The following is a 16,670-nucleotide window of genomic DNA, read 5'->3' on the forward strand; positions in this document are numbered from 1 at the left end:
AACTAAGTGTTGTCAAGATTACATTATATTTACTTAGGTTCAAGCCATAAAGCTGCATAGGAAAACTAACAAAATGTTACTTTTGATTATTAAAAAAAATGTTGGGGGAAAACTTCAATTGGGAATTTTTGGACAGCAATATGGGAAATTTGTAGCATTTTCCTTACTGGGAAAGTGCAGTTTTCTGGTTCTTAAGTTAATAAAGAAAGAAAAAAATCGCTGGGGCTTTCATTTTGGGGCTGGGGAATACACGATTCTACAATGAATTGATTCTGTTTCTTGTTAGTACTCAACCAGTGTTGTTGTTTGCAGGTGTCACACCTTGAACCCTGGGAGAAGGGCAGCAGGAAGACTGCAGGACAGACAGGCATGTGTGGAGGGGTACGTACACATGTAGCAGCCTTGTACAGCTCCTGTCTCATATATATGAGCAGGACAGACAGGCATGTGTGGAGGGGTACGTACACATGTAGCAGCCTTGTACAGCTCCTGTCTCATATATATTAGCAGGACAGGCAGGCATGTGTGGAGGGGTACGTACACATGTAGCAGCCTTGTACAGCTCCTGTCTCATATATTTGAGTAGCACTCTGGCAAACCGGGGCTTAACCCTTTGCATGCTGGGAAATTTGTCGTCTGCTAAAATGTTGTCTGCTGAATTTCTAAAATTAGCATTTTCTTCGATTTTTTTCAAAGAATACTATCAGAATAGAAAACAGTTTGGATCCTGATGAGACGCCGCGTTCTGTGGCGTCTCATCAGGATCCAAACTGTTTGCAAAGGCCTTCAAAATTCGGTTCCAGCACTGAAAGGGTTAATGTTAAATGCGTTATGTGTCTTCCCAGATTAGCCTGTACAGTCAGCACATGTTGATCAGGGAAGACACAAGCTCTTTTTGTATTTTCTGTTAAAAGGAAGTTTCGTCTGAGAGGAAATCAAGTTACGTCCGAAAGTTTTGTCCCTGATAAGCCTGTGCAGACTGCACAGGCTTATCTGAGAAGACAATTTACTCATAAACATTAAACACTTTTTACCCAGAGCAAAGCTCATCAATATAAGAAAGAATCTTAATGTTAAAGAGGTTATTTTGTTGTTAATTTATAATGAATTTTGGTTTTGATTAACTGTAGAACTGTACAGAGCAATAATTTGTTTATATTTATTTTTCATAAACTGATATCAGGGCAATACAAATAAAACCATATCCTGAATAGTACCGGCCCTTTTTTCTTTCCTTCTTTATAAAGTACTGTTAAAAGTGAAAGACTGACATGCAACATTGATTAATGCAATGAATTCTTAATGATTCAAATCTGATTATGGTATATTTTTGCTAAAATATATGTACGCATAATGATACCAGTGAAGTGAATGAGGTAAACTGATAATTAGTTTAGGTTTTTATTGAAGACGCCATGTAGTAATTGATATGGTGTCAGCCTACAGACCAGGGGTTCAAGGGTATGATCCCCAATATACCCGGTAGAAGCATTCTTTAGATCTCCCCTAGAGACTCCAAGTACTGGTTTCACCGAGTAAAAGGACTCGAGTGTTTCAATAAGCCTACAGACCAGGGGCTCAAGGGTATGATCCCCAATATACCCGGTAGAAGCATTCTTTAGATCTCCCCTAGAGACTCCAAGTACTGGTTTCACAGAGTAAAAGGACTCGAGTGTTTCAATAAGCCTACGGTTGTTGATGCAATAGAGCTAAAATAAATTGGTTTAAATTAAGTTATTGCATGTTTGTTCAATGTCCAGGTTCGAGGTGTTGGTGCCGGAGGTATAGTCTCCAGTGCCTACTGCCTGCTGTACAAACTGTTCACCCTGCGACTTACACGCAAGCAGCTGGTGGGACTGCTGGACCACGCAGACTCACCCTACATCCGGGGGCTGGGGTTCATGTACATCAGGTATGCACATCATCCCATGGGATCAAACTAGCTAACCTAATCAGTTTGAAGAGGAAGCTTGTGGACACTCTACAAAAGGGATTTAGCTCGAGTGGAATGGCAGGAGGGGCCCCTTTTCTATTTTTATGCAGACCATTTAAACATGTTTAGCCCTTCATTTTTATGCAACCTCTTTTAAAATCTGTTCCGCCCTTTTTTTGTACATGTACCTCTTTCCATTTGTGAATGTTTTAGTAAATACAGACTAACATATTATGTTTTTTTGGCTATTAATGATGTATTATAGAGTAGCTCACAATATTTACAAACAGCATTTTTTTTAATTAATCACAATATGGAAAATATGCTGGATGGATTCTTGAATATAAATACTTAAGTTGAAACAGCGCCATTTAGTAACGTACATTCAAACTTTACAATCCTATTAAAATTGGGCTGAATATTTTTTCATTAGCTTATGTTCACCTGGTAGATCAGTATCTACCAGGGCTTTCTGGTGGAGTTTTCAATGCACCTTGGTCCTGGAAGGGTTGCCTCTTGAGAATGGTAACTGTCTCCACCTCCCCTATGTTAAAATGTTTATGTCGTACATGCCAAATGACGTTGACTGTTGCATTTTTGGCTCTTTCAAATATACATGTCTTGCAGAGTCTTTCTCTGGAATTTACGTAACACTTTATTATAAGCTTTTATTGATCAACGTTTACCTCGCGTATTACATTTATTCCAATATAAACTTGTATTTAATCCCATCCTTTTTATGCCACCACATATATGGAGGCATTAAACATTACATTTGTCCATGAACTTTCACAGCACAGGTTAAGAGAACATTGCAATTGGAAGTCAGAACAGGCTAATCGTGGATAAGACTTTCCTCCTAAACTGGGTTTTCACTAAGAAGGACTTCCTTTAAAAGAATAATACCATAAAAGCAGAAAGTGTCGGCCCTGATTAGCCTGTATGGACTGCACAGTTTTCCTGAGATCACAATTCCTATTGATGATGTTTGCAGGTACTGCCAGGACCCGAAAGACATGTGGGAATGGTATGAACCCTACCTGGACGACGATGAGGTATGTACTCACATCAAAACACCACACACATCTCAACACTACACTGAACAATACACGACATACATCACTACACTTGACACATCACAACACCTGACACATCACAACACCCGACACATCACAACACTACACACATTCAAACACTAAACACATCACAACACCTCACACATCACACCACCAGACACATCACAACACCACACACATTAAAACACCTCACACATCACAACACCACACACAGTAAAAGACGTCATTAAAACACCGCACACATCAAACCCACGCATTGACATCAACACTGCCCAGTCGCCCATCATATTCAAACTCTTCATAAAAATGCCATTAACAATGAAGAGCAAAATCACACTCACTTCCACGTCACATGGTATTACTCAAACCAGAACTCCCGGTAGATCAGATGGTATCTCATCTGAGAGCAGAACTCTGTTGGTGAGTATAACAGATCTATCTTATTTATTTGATAACTTTCCCTGTCCTATTTCTTTCTGTATTTTCACTTTGTTTCCATCTTACTTTTCAAGTAATGTAACACATTATTGTATTGAGTGTATTGAAGTTATCAAGGCATGGTTTGTTTTTGGTAGAGGGTGACAATTTTGTAGGCAGAGGGAGAAAGTTTTGCTGGTAAATGGAGACAATTTTGTTGGTAAAAAAAGACATTCTTGTTGGTAAAGGGAGACAATTAGAGTTATCATGTGAAAAAGTGGTAGTTAAAACAATCACAGTGATGTAGGTAACATTGTATTATGGTCATGTTAGGTATGTGTTTTTTTAAGTAAATGGTCATATTTCATGTTATTCACAGTGTTCGTATAAAATATCAGCTAGAAACCTTTTAATCTTTTATTGGAAGCTATTATGGCAAACATCGAAAAACAGACCATGACTTGAATTCTGTCTCTGTCTACTCTCCTATAGATGTCTCTTATTTGTATTGGACAGGTTCCAAAGACTTTAAAATTTGCAATTGTCCATCTTCCCATTTGAGAAGGACAAAATTTGAGACAACAAAAAAAAAATTATTTTAAAAACCTTGCTTTTAAAAATCTTATCATTAAACATTATTAAGAACTAGACCAAAGCACTTCTTTATAAATATACATCAGATTAAGATAAATTTAACATCATCATAATTATTGTATTTTATTAAATAAAAAAATCGTACAGCTTACCTAAAAAATTTAAATTTTAAAAATTAAAAAAAAAAAAATTAAAGTTATGCCTATACAAATAATTTCAGAATAGTAATGTAACAATCCTGAGAGTCAAGTTATTTAAAATGCAAATTTTGAAGACTGGTTCCCTGTTTGAATGTCTAATATTTATCCACTGCAGGTGGTTAGGCTCTAGGCTCGTGTGGGACTTTCATGTGTGGAAGGACGAGCGAGCCCAGGCTACACTGTGATATAGCATTGAGAGGTTATAATCTGGAACTATCCGGATGGCTGACCTTGGCATGCAGGGCCGGGCACCATCAGCATTTCTTTACCACAGGCCTTTTTCTGGCCATTTGGGGATAAAAGCAATTTTGGGATTTTTTTGTGGGCATTAAAGCAACTGCTACGGGAAAGACTAATAAAATTTTATAATAATTTAAATTATAAGACAAAAATCATATAAATTATATTTATGAACTTTATTGATTTAATTGACTTAAATTGATATATATAATCGAAATATATAATTAGAAACTTGTGTCAAATTTTTAGGGGGGTAAAATTGGGATTATTTTTTTTATTTTTTGCTTTTGGAATGGGTCAGTTTAACAGATGTGTAGATTGACCAGGAAGAGGCCGCTACTCTCATGACACACCAGCTTGCTCAGTTGGTAGAGTGCTGGACTATAAATATCAAGGTTGAAAAAAAAACAGATGTGTTCGTGCTATATTTACTCAATACGTTTCTAGTATAAATACCATATGTTGTTTTTGTTTTTATTATCACAAAAGCTTTTAGTTAAGTTATTTTGGAGATTGATCAATAGCATTGATGGTAAAAATCATGTTTATATAATTGAATATCAACTGGTATCAAATTTAATAAATTATTGTCCGTCTTTGGTTTAAGCCTAGCTAATCTGTTGGAAAAGTTTGACAAACTTTTAAATAACGGTTTGAAGACACCATCAGTGCAGTCAGGGTTCCTAAACATTTAAATGATGCATTGTTTATTTTAAGGAGAAATAATCACCTATGAGAAATTTAATGTAAAATTGTTACTGGTTGTCAGATAGTAAAGAAAAGATCAAATTAAAATCTTGGCCTCAGCATAAATGATATTGTGTTTGTATGAGTCAAAGAAAGTATTTTTTCTAACAAATAATAATCATTGAGAAAAGTGATGTATGATTGTTTGTTTGTAAGTAGATATTTGCAGTGACTACAGTCCACATTGAGCCTGCTGTTCAGCATTGTGGAGCCAGGGCCTTTATTCACCAACCCATTCTTACACTCTTAAGAATAAAGAAAATATTTAGACTCAATAAAAATACCTCGGGTTTTCATATATACGAGATAAAATGTTGCTTATATTCTAAACATATCTTTGTTAACAAAGAATGTTATCATTATTTTTTGTTAATTTTCATGCTAGAATTGACTTTCAAGTAGTTCTAGCATGTCACAATTTTAAGAATATACTTAATTTGTAGACTTAAGTCTAAGAATCGGTTATTGAATACAGGCCCAGAATAATTGTCTAGTTGCCTTTCAGATAGCGACAGTCTCTCACGTCCACACTGTTCTAGAGCTTAACCTTCTCTCCGTACAAGTCAAGCTTACTTCCCGATATTAACAGGTGTCTCTTTGTGTCCATGTCCATAGGAGATCGACGTGAAAGCAGGGGGAGGTCATGTGATGACCATCGGAGAGATGCTGCGACAGTGGCTGGTGAAGCTAGAGTGGTATGCGACCCTGTTTCCACGGATACCGGTGCCCGTACAGAAGGATATCGACATCAAGATGCGGGAGCGCAACATGCAGAGGTTCGAGGTTGAACAGGAGGAGGCCCAGCCGAGACACATCGCTGATGATGAGCTGAACTTCGGAGAGGCTGAAAGATATGCAGTAACTGCAGCTACTAGAGCTAGGTAGGTGTGATATGTTTCCTGCTATAAAAACTTGAACAATAAATTAGCTGTACTCTGAGAAAACAGGGCTGAATGCATTATGTCCTAAAGAGAACTTTAGAGAGGTTAGAGAAACACAGTCACTGCTGCTAGTAGAGCAAGGTGGGGTTCTTGGGCTTAGAGATACACAGTCACTGCTGCTACTAGAGCAAGGTGGGGTTCTTGGGTTTAGAGATACACAGTCACTGCTGCTACTAGAGCAAGGTGGGGTTCTTGGGCTTAGAGATACACAGTCACTGCTGCTACTAGAGCAAGGTGGGGTTCTTGGGCTTAGAGATACACAGTCACTGCTGTTACTAGAGCAAGGTGGGATTCTTGGGCTTAGAGATACACAGTCACTGCTGCTAGTAGAGCAAGGTGGGGTTCTTGGGCTTAGAGATACACAGTCACTGCTGCTACTAGAGCAAGGTGGGGTTCTTGGGCTTAGAGATACACAGTCACTGCTGCTACTAGAGCAAGGTGGGGTTCTTGGGTTTAGAGATACACAGTCACTGCTGCTACCAGAGCAAGGTGGGGTTCTTGGGCTTAGAGATACACAGTCACTGCTGTTACTAGAGCAAGGTGGGGTTCTTGGGCTTAGAGATACACAGTCACTGCTGCTACTAGAGCAAGGTGGGGTTCTTGGGTTTAGAGATACACAGTCACTGCTGTTACTAGAGCAAGGTGGGGTTCTTGGGCTTAGAGATACACAGTCACTGCTGTTACTAGAGCAAGGTGGGATTCTTGGGCTTAGAGATACACAGTCACTGCTGCTACTAGAGCAAGGTGGGGTTCTTGGGCTTAGAGATACACAGTCACTGCTGCTACTAGAGCAAGGTGGGGTTCTTGGGCTTAGAGATACACAGTCACTGCTGCTACTAGAGCAAGGTGGGGTTCTTGGGCTTAGAGATACACAGTCACTGCTGCTACTAGAGCAAGGTGGGGTTCTTGGGCTTAGAGATACACAGTCACTGCTGCTACTAGAGCAAGGTGGGGTTCTTGGGCTCAGAGATACACAGTCACTGCTGCTACTAGAGCAAGGTGGGGTTCTTGGGCTCAGAGATACACAGTCACTGCTGCTACTAAAGCAAGGTGGGGTTCTTGGGCTCAGAGATACACAGTCACTGCTGCTACTAGAGCAAGGTGGGATTCTTGGGTTTAGAGATACACAGTCACTGCTGCTACTAGAGCAAGGTGGGGTTCTTGGGCTTAGAGATACACAGTCACTGCTGCTACTAGAGCAAGGTGGGGTTCTTGGGCTTAGAGATACACAGTCACTGCTGCTACTAGAGCAAGGTGGGGTTCTTGGGTTTAGAGATACACAGTCACTGCTGCTACTAGAGCAAGGTGGGGTTCTTGGGCTTAGAGATACACAGTCACTGCTGCTACTAGAGCAAGGTGGGGTTCTTGGGTTTAGAGATACACAGTCACTGCTGCTACTAGAGCAAGGTGGGATTCTTGGGCTTAGAGATACACAGTCACTGCTGCTACTAAAGCAAGGTGGGGTTCTTGGGCTTAGAGATACACAGTCACTGCTGCTACTAGAGCAAGGTGGGGTTCTTGGGCTTAGAGATACACAGTCACTGCTGCTACTAAAGCAAGGTGGGGTTCTTGGGTTTAGAGATACACAGTCACTGCTGCTACCAGAGCAAGGTGGGGTTCTTGGGCTTAGAGATACACAGTCACTGCTGCTACTAGAGCAAGGTGGGGTTCTTGGGCTTAGAGATACACAGTCACTGCTGCTACTAGAGCAAGGTGGGGTTCTTGGGCTTAGAGATACACAGTCACTGCTGCTACTAGAGCAAGGTGGGGTTCTTGGGTTTAGAGATACACAGTCACTGCTGCTTCTAGAGCAAGGTGGGGTTCTTGGGCTCAGAGATACACAGTCACTGCTGCTACTAGAGCAAGGTGGGATTCTTGGGTTTAGAGATACACGGTCACTGCTGCTACTAGAGCAAGGTGGGGTTCTTGGGTTTAGAGATATACAGTCACTGCTGCTACTAGAGCAAGGTGGAGTTCTTGGGCTTAGAGATACACAGTCACTGCTGCTACTAGAGCAAGGTGGAGTTCTTGGGCTTAGAGATACACAGTCACTGCTGCTACTAGAGCAAGGTGGGGTTCTTGGGCTTAGAGATACACAGTCACTGCTGCTACTAAAGCAAGGTGGGGTTCTTGGGTTTAGAGATACACAGTCACTGCTGCTACCAGAGCAAGGTGGGGTTCTTGGGCTTAGAGATACACAGTCACTGCTGCTACTAGAGCAAGGTGGGGTTCTTGGGCTTAGAGATACACAGTCACTGCTGCTACTAGAGCAAGGTGGGGTTCTTGGGCTTAGAGATACACAGTCACTGCTGCTACTAGAGCAAGGTGGGGTTCTTGGGTTTAGAGATACACAGTCACTGCTGCTTCTAGAGCAAGGTGGGGTTCTTGGGCTCAGAGATACACAGTCACTGCTGCTACTAGAGCAAGGTGGGATTCTTGGGTTTAGAGATACACGGTCACTGCTGCTACTAGAGCAAGGTGGGGTTCTTGGGTTTAGAGATATACAGTCACTGCTGCTACTAGAGCAAGGTGGAGTTCTTGGGCTTAGAGATACACAGTCACTGCTGCTACTAGAGCAAGGTGGAGTTCTTGGGCTTAGAGATACACAGTCACTGCTGCTACTAGAGCAAGGTGGGATTCTTGGGCTTAGAGATACACAGTCACTGCTGCTAGTAGAGCAAGGTGGAGTTCTTGGGCTTAGAGATACACAGTCACTGCTGCTACTAGAGCAAGGTGGGATTCTTGGGCTTAGAGATACACAGTCACTGCTGCTACTAAAGCAAGGTGGGGTTCTTGGGTTTAGAGATGCACAGTCACTGCTGCTACTAAAGCAAGGTGGGGTTCTTGGGCTCAGAGATACACAGTCACTGCTGCTACCAGAGCAAGGTGGGGTTCTTGGGCTTAGAGATGCACAGTCACTGCTGCTACTAAAGCAAGGTGGGGTTCTTGGGCTAAGAGATGCACAGTCACTGCTGCTACTAGAGCAAGGTGGGGTTCTTGGGCTTAGAGATACACAGTCACTGCTGCTACTAGAGCAAGGTGGGGTTCTTGGGCTTAGAGATACACAGTCACTGCTGCTACTAGAGCAAGGTGGGGTTCTTGGGTTTAGAGATACACAGTCACTGCTGCTACTAGAGCAAGGTGGGGTTCTTGGGCTTAGAGATACACAGTCACTGCTGCTACTAGAGCAAGGTGGGGTTCTTGGGTTTAGAGATACACAGTCACTGCTGATACTAGAGCAAGGTGGGATTCTTGGGCTTAGAGATACACAGTCACTGCTGCTACTAAAGCAAGGTGGGGTTCTTGGGTTTAGAGATACACAGTCACTGCTGCTACTAAAGCAAGGTGGGGTTCTTGGGTTTAGAGATGCACAGTCACTGCTGCTACTAAAGCAAGGTGGGGTTCTTGGGCTCAGAGATACACAGTCACTGCTGCTACTAAAGCAAGGTGGGGTTCTTGGGTTTAGAGATACACAGTCACTGCTGCTAGTAGAGCAAGGTGGGGTTCTTGGGCTTAGAGATACACAGTCACTGCTGCTACTAGAGCAAGGTGGGGTTCTTGGGCTTAGAGATACACAGTCACTGCTGCTACTAAAGCAAGGTGGGGTTCTTGGGTTTAGAGATACACAGTCACTGCTGCTACCAGAGCAAGGTGGGGTTCTTGGGCTTAGAGATACACAGTCACTGCTGCAACTAGAGCAAGGTGGGATTATTTGGCTTAGAGATACACAGTCACTGCTGCTACTAAAGCAAGGTGGGGTTCTTGGGTTTAGAGATGCACAGTCACTGCTGCTACTAAAGCAAGGTGGGGTTCTTGGGCTCAGAGATACACAGTCACTGCTGCTACCAGAGCAAGGTGGGGTTCTTGGGCTTAGAGATGCACAGTCACTGCTGCTACTAAAGCAAGGTGGGGTTCTTGGGCTAAGAGATACACAGTCACTGCTGCTACTAGAGCAAGGTGGGGTTCTTGGGCTTAGAGATACACAGTCACTGCTGCTACTAGAGCAAGGTGGGGTTCTTGGGTTTAGAGATACACAGTCACTGCTGCTAGTAGAGCAAGGTGGAGTTCTTGGGCTTAGAGATACACAGTCACTGCTGCTACTAGAGCAAGGTGGGATTCTTGGGTTTAGAGATACACAGTCACTGCTGCTAGTAGAGCAAGGTGGAGTTCTTGGGCTTAGAGATACACAGTCACTGCTGCTACTAGAGCAAGGTGGGGTTCTTGGGCTTAGAGATACACAGTCACTGCTGCTACTAGAGCAAGGTGGGGTTCTTGGGCTTAGAGATACACAGTCACTGCTGTTACTAGAGCAAGGTGGGGTTCTTGGGCTTAGAGATACACAGTCACTGCTGCTACTAAAGCAAGGTGGGGTTCTTGGGTTTAGAGATACACGGTCACTGCTGCTACTAGAGCAATGTGGGGTTCTTGGGCTTAGAGATACACAGTCACTGCTGCTACTAAAGCAAGGTGGGGTTCTTGGGCTTAGAGATACACAGTCACTGCTGCTACTAGAGCAAGGTGGAGTTCTTGGGCTTAGAGATACACAGTCACTGCTGCTAATAGAGCAAGGTGGGGTTCTTGGGTTTAGAGAAACACAGTCACTGCTGCTAGTAGAGCAAGGTGGAGTTCTTGGGCTTAGAGATACACAGTCACTGCTGCTACTAGAGCAAGGTGGGGTTCTTGGGTTTAGAGATACACAGTCACTGCTGCTACTAGAGCAAGGTGGGGTTCTTGGGCTCAGAGATACACAGTCACTGCTGCTACTAGAGCAAGGTGGGGTTCTTGGGCTTAGAGATACACAGTCACTGCTGCTACTAGAGCAAGGTGGGGTTCTTGGGGCCCATATTCAGCAACCTAGGAATGAAGAATAGACGCACCAAAACATACCTCACAGTTTGAATGCATACATGATGGAACATGCGCTTATGCCATTAGCAAACTGTTCTAAATAAATAATGATGTAATTATAGGTGTTTTCTCTCATGCAATACTTAACTTTCAAGTCATTATAAAACATTAGGGTTATAAAATTATTCTTGATTTTAAGTCTCAAGTCTAAGAATCAGTTGGTGGATAGGAGTCCTGATGTGAAAACGTCACAGATAGGAAAAACAGGGACGATAAGATTAGCTTCTATGGAATATTTTGTTTAAAGGAATTCCTTTCTAAATGAAAATCGAGTCTAGGCGGAAAGTTTTGTCACTGATTAGCCTGTGCCAACTGCAAGCACATGTATAAAGTCTTGTTTCCCCAGAGTAAGGCTCAAGTTAACATTTTCTGAAGATGATTTAAGGCTGTTGCTTGGCCCAATACGTTATCAGAGAGTGAAACGATAGTTGTTTCTTCAGTTGACTTCTGTCTTTTGTATTATCTCTCTATATGTTAATATTCCACATAACTTATTTGGCGATTTGCCATGACTTCCTTCTATTCCTAGTACCCCCTCCATCTCTGATTTCAGTGGAGGTACTGTCAGTTATTGATATTGTTATCAGGCATTTCCCCATGACCAGGTTGTAACTGTGCCTGAATTGCTAAATCTGTGCTTGAATGTCCAAACATTTTAACAATGTTTTTTTTACTAGGTCTGAAGTTATATAGAAATTTATATAGCATTATGAAATTAAATAATGGAATTTTATAGCCAACTGAAGGTATTTTCTGCTGGGCCTCAACAAAATCATTGAGAAAGGCCTTATTATGTACATTAAATACTTTTAAACCAACTCTCCCAGGAAGGTTTGAGTTGGTGAACTGACTCCTGTGATAAGACTGAAAGAGATAGAGAAAAATCTGATGAAACAAACACAATTTTTCATGCAAGGAACAGTTGAAAAATAGATTTAAGGGCAGACAGGACAGTTATAAACTTATTGTGAAATATTGAAGCTCCTCTTGGGTTTTTGCGTGTGTAATCATATGATCTGTCTTTGCAATAAAGCATGTAAGATACTTATGAAATGTGAGTATTTACGACGTCAGAAAAGTAATATACTCAATTAAATATGTATTAGACATGTATAATTGTGTATAATAGAGAACAGTGTTATCATTCTGTGTGCATTGCAGGTCTCCTACTCCACCATACAGGTCACGACCCCGAACTCCACCCCCACGACCTGACCGTCACAGGTCACCCCCAAGAACCAGAGTGTCCCCCAGTCGACACAGGCCTCACCACATTTCTCCCACCAGACAGAGGTGTGTAGGCAGGGTAGAACTAGCAATGGTTACTGTAGTTTTTATGCCCCCGGATTGAATGATCTGGGGTATATTGTTTTTGGTCTGTCTGTCTGTCAGTCATTTATTCATTTGTTGTATGTGTGTGTCCCAAAACTTGGTTAAACTTTTGCAATAACTTTTGCACTGTTGAAGATAGCAACTTGATATTTGGCATGCATGTGTATCTCGTGGAGCTGCACATTTTGAGTGGTGAAAGGTCAATGTCAAGGTCATCCTTCAAGGTCAAAGGTCAAAAATATGGCTTTAAATGGCGCTATAGGGGGCATTGTGTTTCTGGCATACACATCTCTTGTGACAGCCTGTCATTAGACTATGTATTTGCGTCTTATTAAATATGAGTTTATTTATTATAGGTTGACAATCATTTTGGCAAGTCATTTATTCCATTTGTAATCAGGGGTAGAAATAAGTGGTTGGCAGTTTGAATGGGGCGGGTAGATTAAGGCCTGGGAAAGTCAATTCAAAACTTGTTAGTCAGACTGGGCAACTGGCTTTTAAGAAAAGCTCTTAACATTTTTCCCACAGTGTATTCAGATTAAGTAATCGTCCTTGAAATAAACTTATAGTTTAGTTGACTTTAGGTTAGGTTATCATTGTCAAGAAAAATTGTTTGTAAACACAATGAACCACCTAGCCTTCCTTGAGCTCACAGGTTTGATCCCCACTGATTAATCTTTCTTTATGCCCCCCCCCCCCCTCATAGACATCAATAAGCCTTAGACTTTCAATGCTAAAATAAATAGATGTAACCCTTCCCACCATACTCAGCAAATAGAAAATGGCTTTTGCAACCAGCATAAAACCAGATCAGCCTGCAAGTAACTCTCAGTCTGTTCAAGTTGTATGCTGTTTGCTACTCATCAGTATCTAAGGGTTGGAAATGAAGCCTTTAAAACTTGAATCTAGTAAAAAAGGTCTTGAATTAAATGTAACTTGCTAAGGGACTACAAATGCGTCAATATACTATCTTGGTGGTAAAGGGTTAAATAGGTATCTAAGTGGTAAAGGGTTAAACAAACACAACGAACATGGGCCTGTAATGAGAGAAATGTGTTATTTCTGTCTGCAGACAGCGATCTCCACAGAGACCCAGGTCTCCACATCGGCAACGCTCACCCAGGCCACGGGAGGGGGAACCAGCAATTAGAACTAGAGATGGGGAACCTGCGTCTAGAAATAGAGATGGGGAACCAGGGTATAAAACAAGAGAAGGGGAACCGGCATTGAGAACAAGAGATGGGGAACCAGGATTTAGAACTAGAGATGGGGAACCAGCGTTGAGAACTAGAGACGGGGAACCAATGGACTTTTCTAGGGAATTGCAGCGAGAAAAGGAGAGGCAAGGGAGACAACCATCGGAAGACCGGTCACGTCCCGATGAAGATGATGATGACGACGACGACCCGATTAATTTTGCCAAGAAACTTTTGCGCAAAAAAGAAATGCAGCAGCAAGGAACGGCACTCACCTTCCGGGAGAAACTTGAGCAGCGAGCGAAATCATTGGAGGCACAGAAACTGAACGAGACTGAAAAACATCACAAACAAGCTCGATCGAAAGACAAAAATGATTCTGTGACAGATTCTAAGGAGAAAAGTAGAAAAAGATCTGGATCAAAAGACAAAAATGATTCTGTGACGGATTCTAAGGAGAAAAGTAGAAAAAGATCTCGATCGAGAGACAAAGATGTTTCTGTGACAAATTCTAAGGAGAAAAGTAGAAAAAGATCGCACTCAAAAGAAAAAGAGGATAAAAGTTCACATGAGATGTCAAAACACCACAGGACGCATGAAAAGAAGTCGAAAAAACACCACAAGGAACGGTCTGGAGAGAAAGAAAAAAAGAAACACAAGTCTAAGCACAGGTCCAGATCAAAAAGTGTAGATAGAAATGGACATCAGCCATGATATCTTTCATTAGGGGTCAGAAAAAAAATCAATACAGGTTTTATGTTAATCCTACCAAACTTTCAAGACAATGCATGAGTACTACTGCAAGCGTTCATGACCAAAAAAATGTTCTTGACCTTTGGATATGCTTTTCACATATAAAAAGATGTGTCAAGTAGAATGATAAAAATGAACTACAGCCTATTTTGTTAATTTTGTCTCCACCACATAAAGGTGAGTTGACATATTGAAGAGCAGCTATATGTTGGGTAAGATGGTTGGTATGATCATATATTATACCCCCGTAAACAAAGTTTGGGGGGGTATATAGGAGTAAGCTTGTCTGTCGGTCGGTTGGTCGGTCTGTTGGTGGGTCCGCTCTCTTATTCAAGTTGTTTTCATCCGATCTTCACCAAACTTGGTTAGATGTTGAAACTAGATGATGTGTAGGAAAAGTTCGAATATGGGTCATGCCAGGTCAAAACTAGGTCATGGGGTCACTTAGTGCGTTTTAAACATGGAGCATGGTGTCCGCTCTCTAATTCAAGTAGTTTTCATCCGAGCTTCACCAAATGTGGTCAGAAGTTGTATCTAGATGATGTCTAGGCAAAGTTCGAACATGGGTCATGGCAGGTCAAAAACTAGGTCACGGGGTCACTTAATGCGTTTTAAACATTGAGCATGGTGTCTGCTGTTTTTCTGTGAAGACAACATGCAAAATATTCTGTGTCAATGCGGCCTGTGGGGGTTTTCATCACGTCTGTGACAAAGCTCTTGTTGTGTCTGGTCTATGACTTTATTGTGCATTTATTGGATTTCAAACTAAATTTGCACCACATGAACGCTGTGACTCTTGCAACAACTGTTTTCTTTTTAACCCTTTCAGTGCTGGAACCGAATTTTGAAGGCCTTTGCAAACAGTTTGTATCCAGATGAGATGCCGCAAAACGTGGCGTCTCATCAGGATCCAAACTGTTTGCTATTCTGATAGTATTATTGAAAAAAAATCAAAGAAAATGCTAATTTTAGAAATTCAGCAGAAGACATTTTAGCAGACGACAAATTACCCAGCATGCAAAGGGTTAAAAAGTTAAGGTCACAATGGACACTAAGCTCGTGCATATTCCTTTAATGGATATATTGAAAATACATGTTAGCGTCCAACCCATTCTTTATAGAGCATGATGGGAATTTGACATCAAATTTTTCAAATGACCATCATAATTATCAAGATGATGTTTTGTGTATAAAAACCAGCCATGAAAGTGAATATCACTCTTAAGAGGTTAAAGGTCTTTACTCTTATCATGTCTGTAATTTCAATTATTTATTCATAGGGAGATATTGAATTCATCATGGTATATGTTCAATGCCAGGATCATATTTTATATTATGTTAAAATCTTTTATGATGGACATTGTGTGTATTTTATGACCCAACCATACATTCAGATATAATCTTATACAGTAAGGAAACATAATAAATAATGTGTCACATGCCAAAACTGGCCTGCTATGGTCATGGTCTCGTAAAGTCTTATTCAGAATAGAAAAGAACTTGTTCAAGTACAGAGAGTTTGTACAATTGGGCGGAAAACAAATGTGTTTGTTCCGAAAAAAGTGTCTAGTTCTAATTAGACATGTACATGTATGGTTATCCAAGTTGAGTTTGAAATGAAGAAATTGAACTCTTCAGATGATTCATTTTGGGTATTTGCAATAATTTCTTACAAAATGAGTTTCAGGTTTTGAAATGGTAACTCAAGAAAGCTGATGTTTAACTGTTTTTAATTAGTGATTTTACTATAAAGTGGAATTTTAATTGTTTTTAATTCTTAAGAGGACTGTATTACATAGAAATATATAACCATAACATCAGTTCAGACTGAAGCCTGTATGCTCAACATCAGTAGTTGGTGCACAGGAGCATATCTGTTGATGTTATACCATTCATTGCCTCTGTTGAGTACAGTATGGAATATTTCATGTTTTTTTGGGGGGAAAAACAAAAGTTCTCTTATATTCTAGCTGTGTAGTTTTATGTATGTATCATATAAATCATGACAGTCAATTGTACTTTCACAATAAATCTTTTTAATCTTGTTGAGTTTTAGCATTGTTTATGTAGAATGCTTATTCCTAGGGATGGGAACCAGTACTGAAAATGATATTCGTTAGTCATTATTCGAATATATTCGAATATTCGATTTTTAAACTATATATTAAAATGTATGAACTGATGACCGTCCAGAGCAACGTACTATTTCATATTGCCACTAATACCACTATAAATGGTTTCATATGAACAGCTTTGAAAAACTTTCTGAGTAATAATTTTAGAAAAAAATATTATTTATTAGTAGATCTATGTTCTTCCTTTTAAATTAATAC

The 16,670-nt window shown here is 40.7% G+C and overlaps 1 protein-coding gene across 2 annotated transcripts in view; it reads left to right on the forward strand.

The window, feature by feature from the left end:
• Positions 1-16,381, forward strand: part of LOC127836833 (pre-mRNA-splicing factor 38B-like) — a 29,693-nt gene extending 13,312 nt beyond the window's left edge. For both annotated transcript variants that reach the window (XM_052363439.1, XM_052363438.1), the window contains 6 exons: positions 313-381; positions 1,761-1,912; positions 2,928-2,988; positions 5,823-6,088; positions 12,218-12,349; positions 13,461-16,381. In XM_052363439.1, coding sequence (XP_052219399.1) covers positions 313-381; positions 1,761-1,912; positions 2,928-2,988; positions 5,823-6,088; positions 12,218-12,349; positions 13,461-14,298 — 1,518 coding nt within the window. In that variant the 3' untranslated portion in view covers positions 14,299-16,381. The remainder of the gene's footprint in view (positions 1-312; positions 382-1,760; positions 1,913-2,927; positions 2,989-5,822; positions 6,089-12,217; positions 12,350-13,460) is intronic.
• Positions 16,382-16,670: the final 289 nt, after the last annotated feature.

This window comes from Dreissena polymorpha, chromosome 7, assembly GCF_020536995.1.
Source record: "Dreissena polymorpha isolate Duluth1 chromosome 7, UMN_Dpol_1.0, whole genome shotgun sequence".
Taxonomy (NCBI): Eukaryota; Metazoa; Mollusca; class Bivalvia; order Myida; family Dreissenidae; genus Dreissena; species Dreissena polymorpha.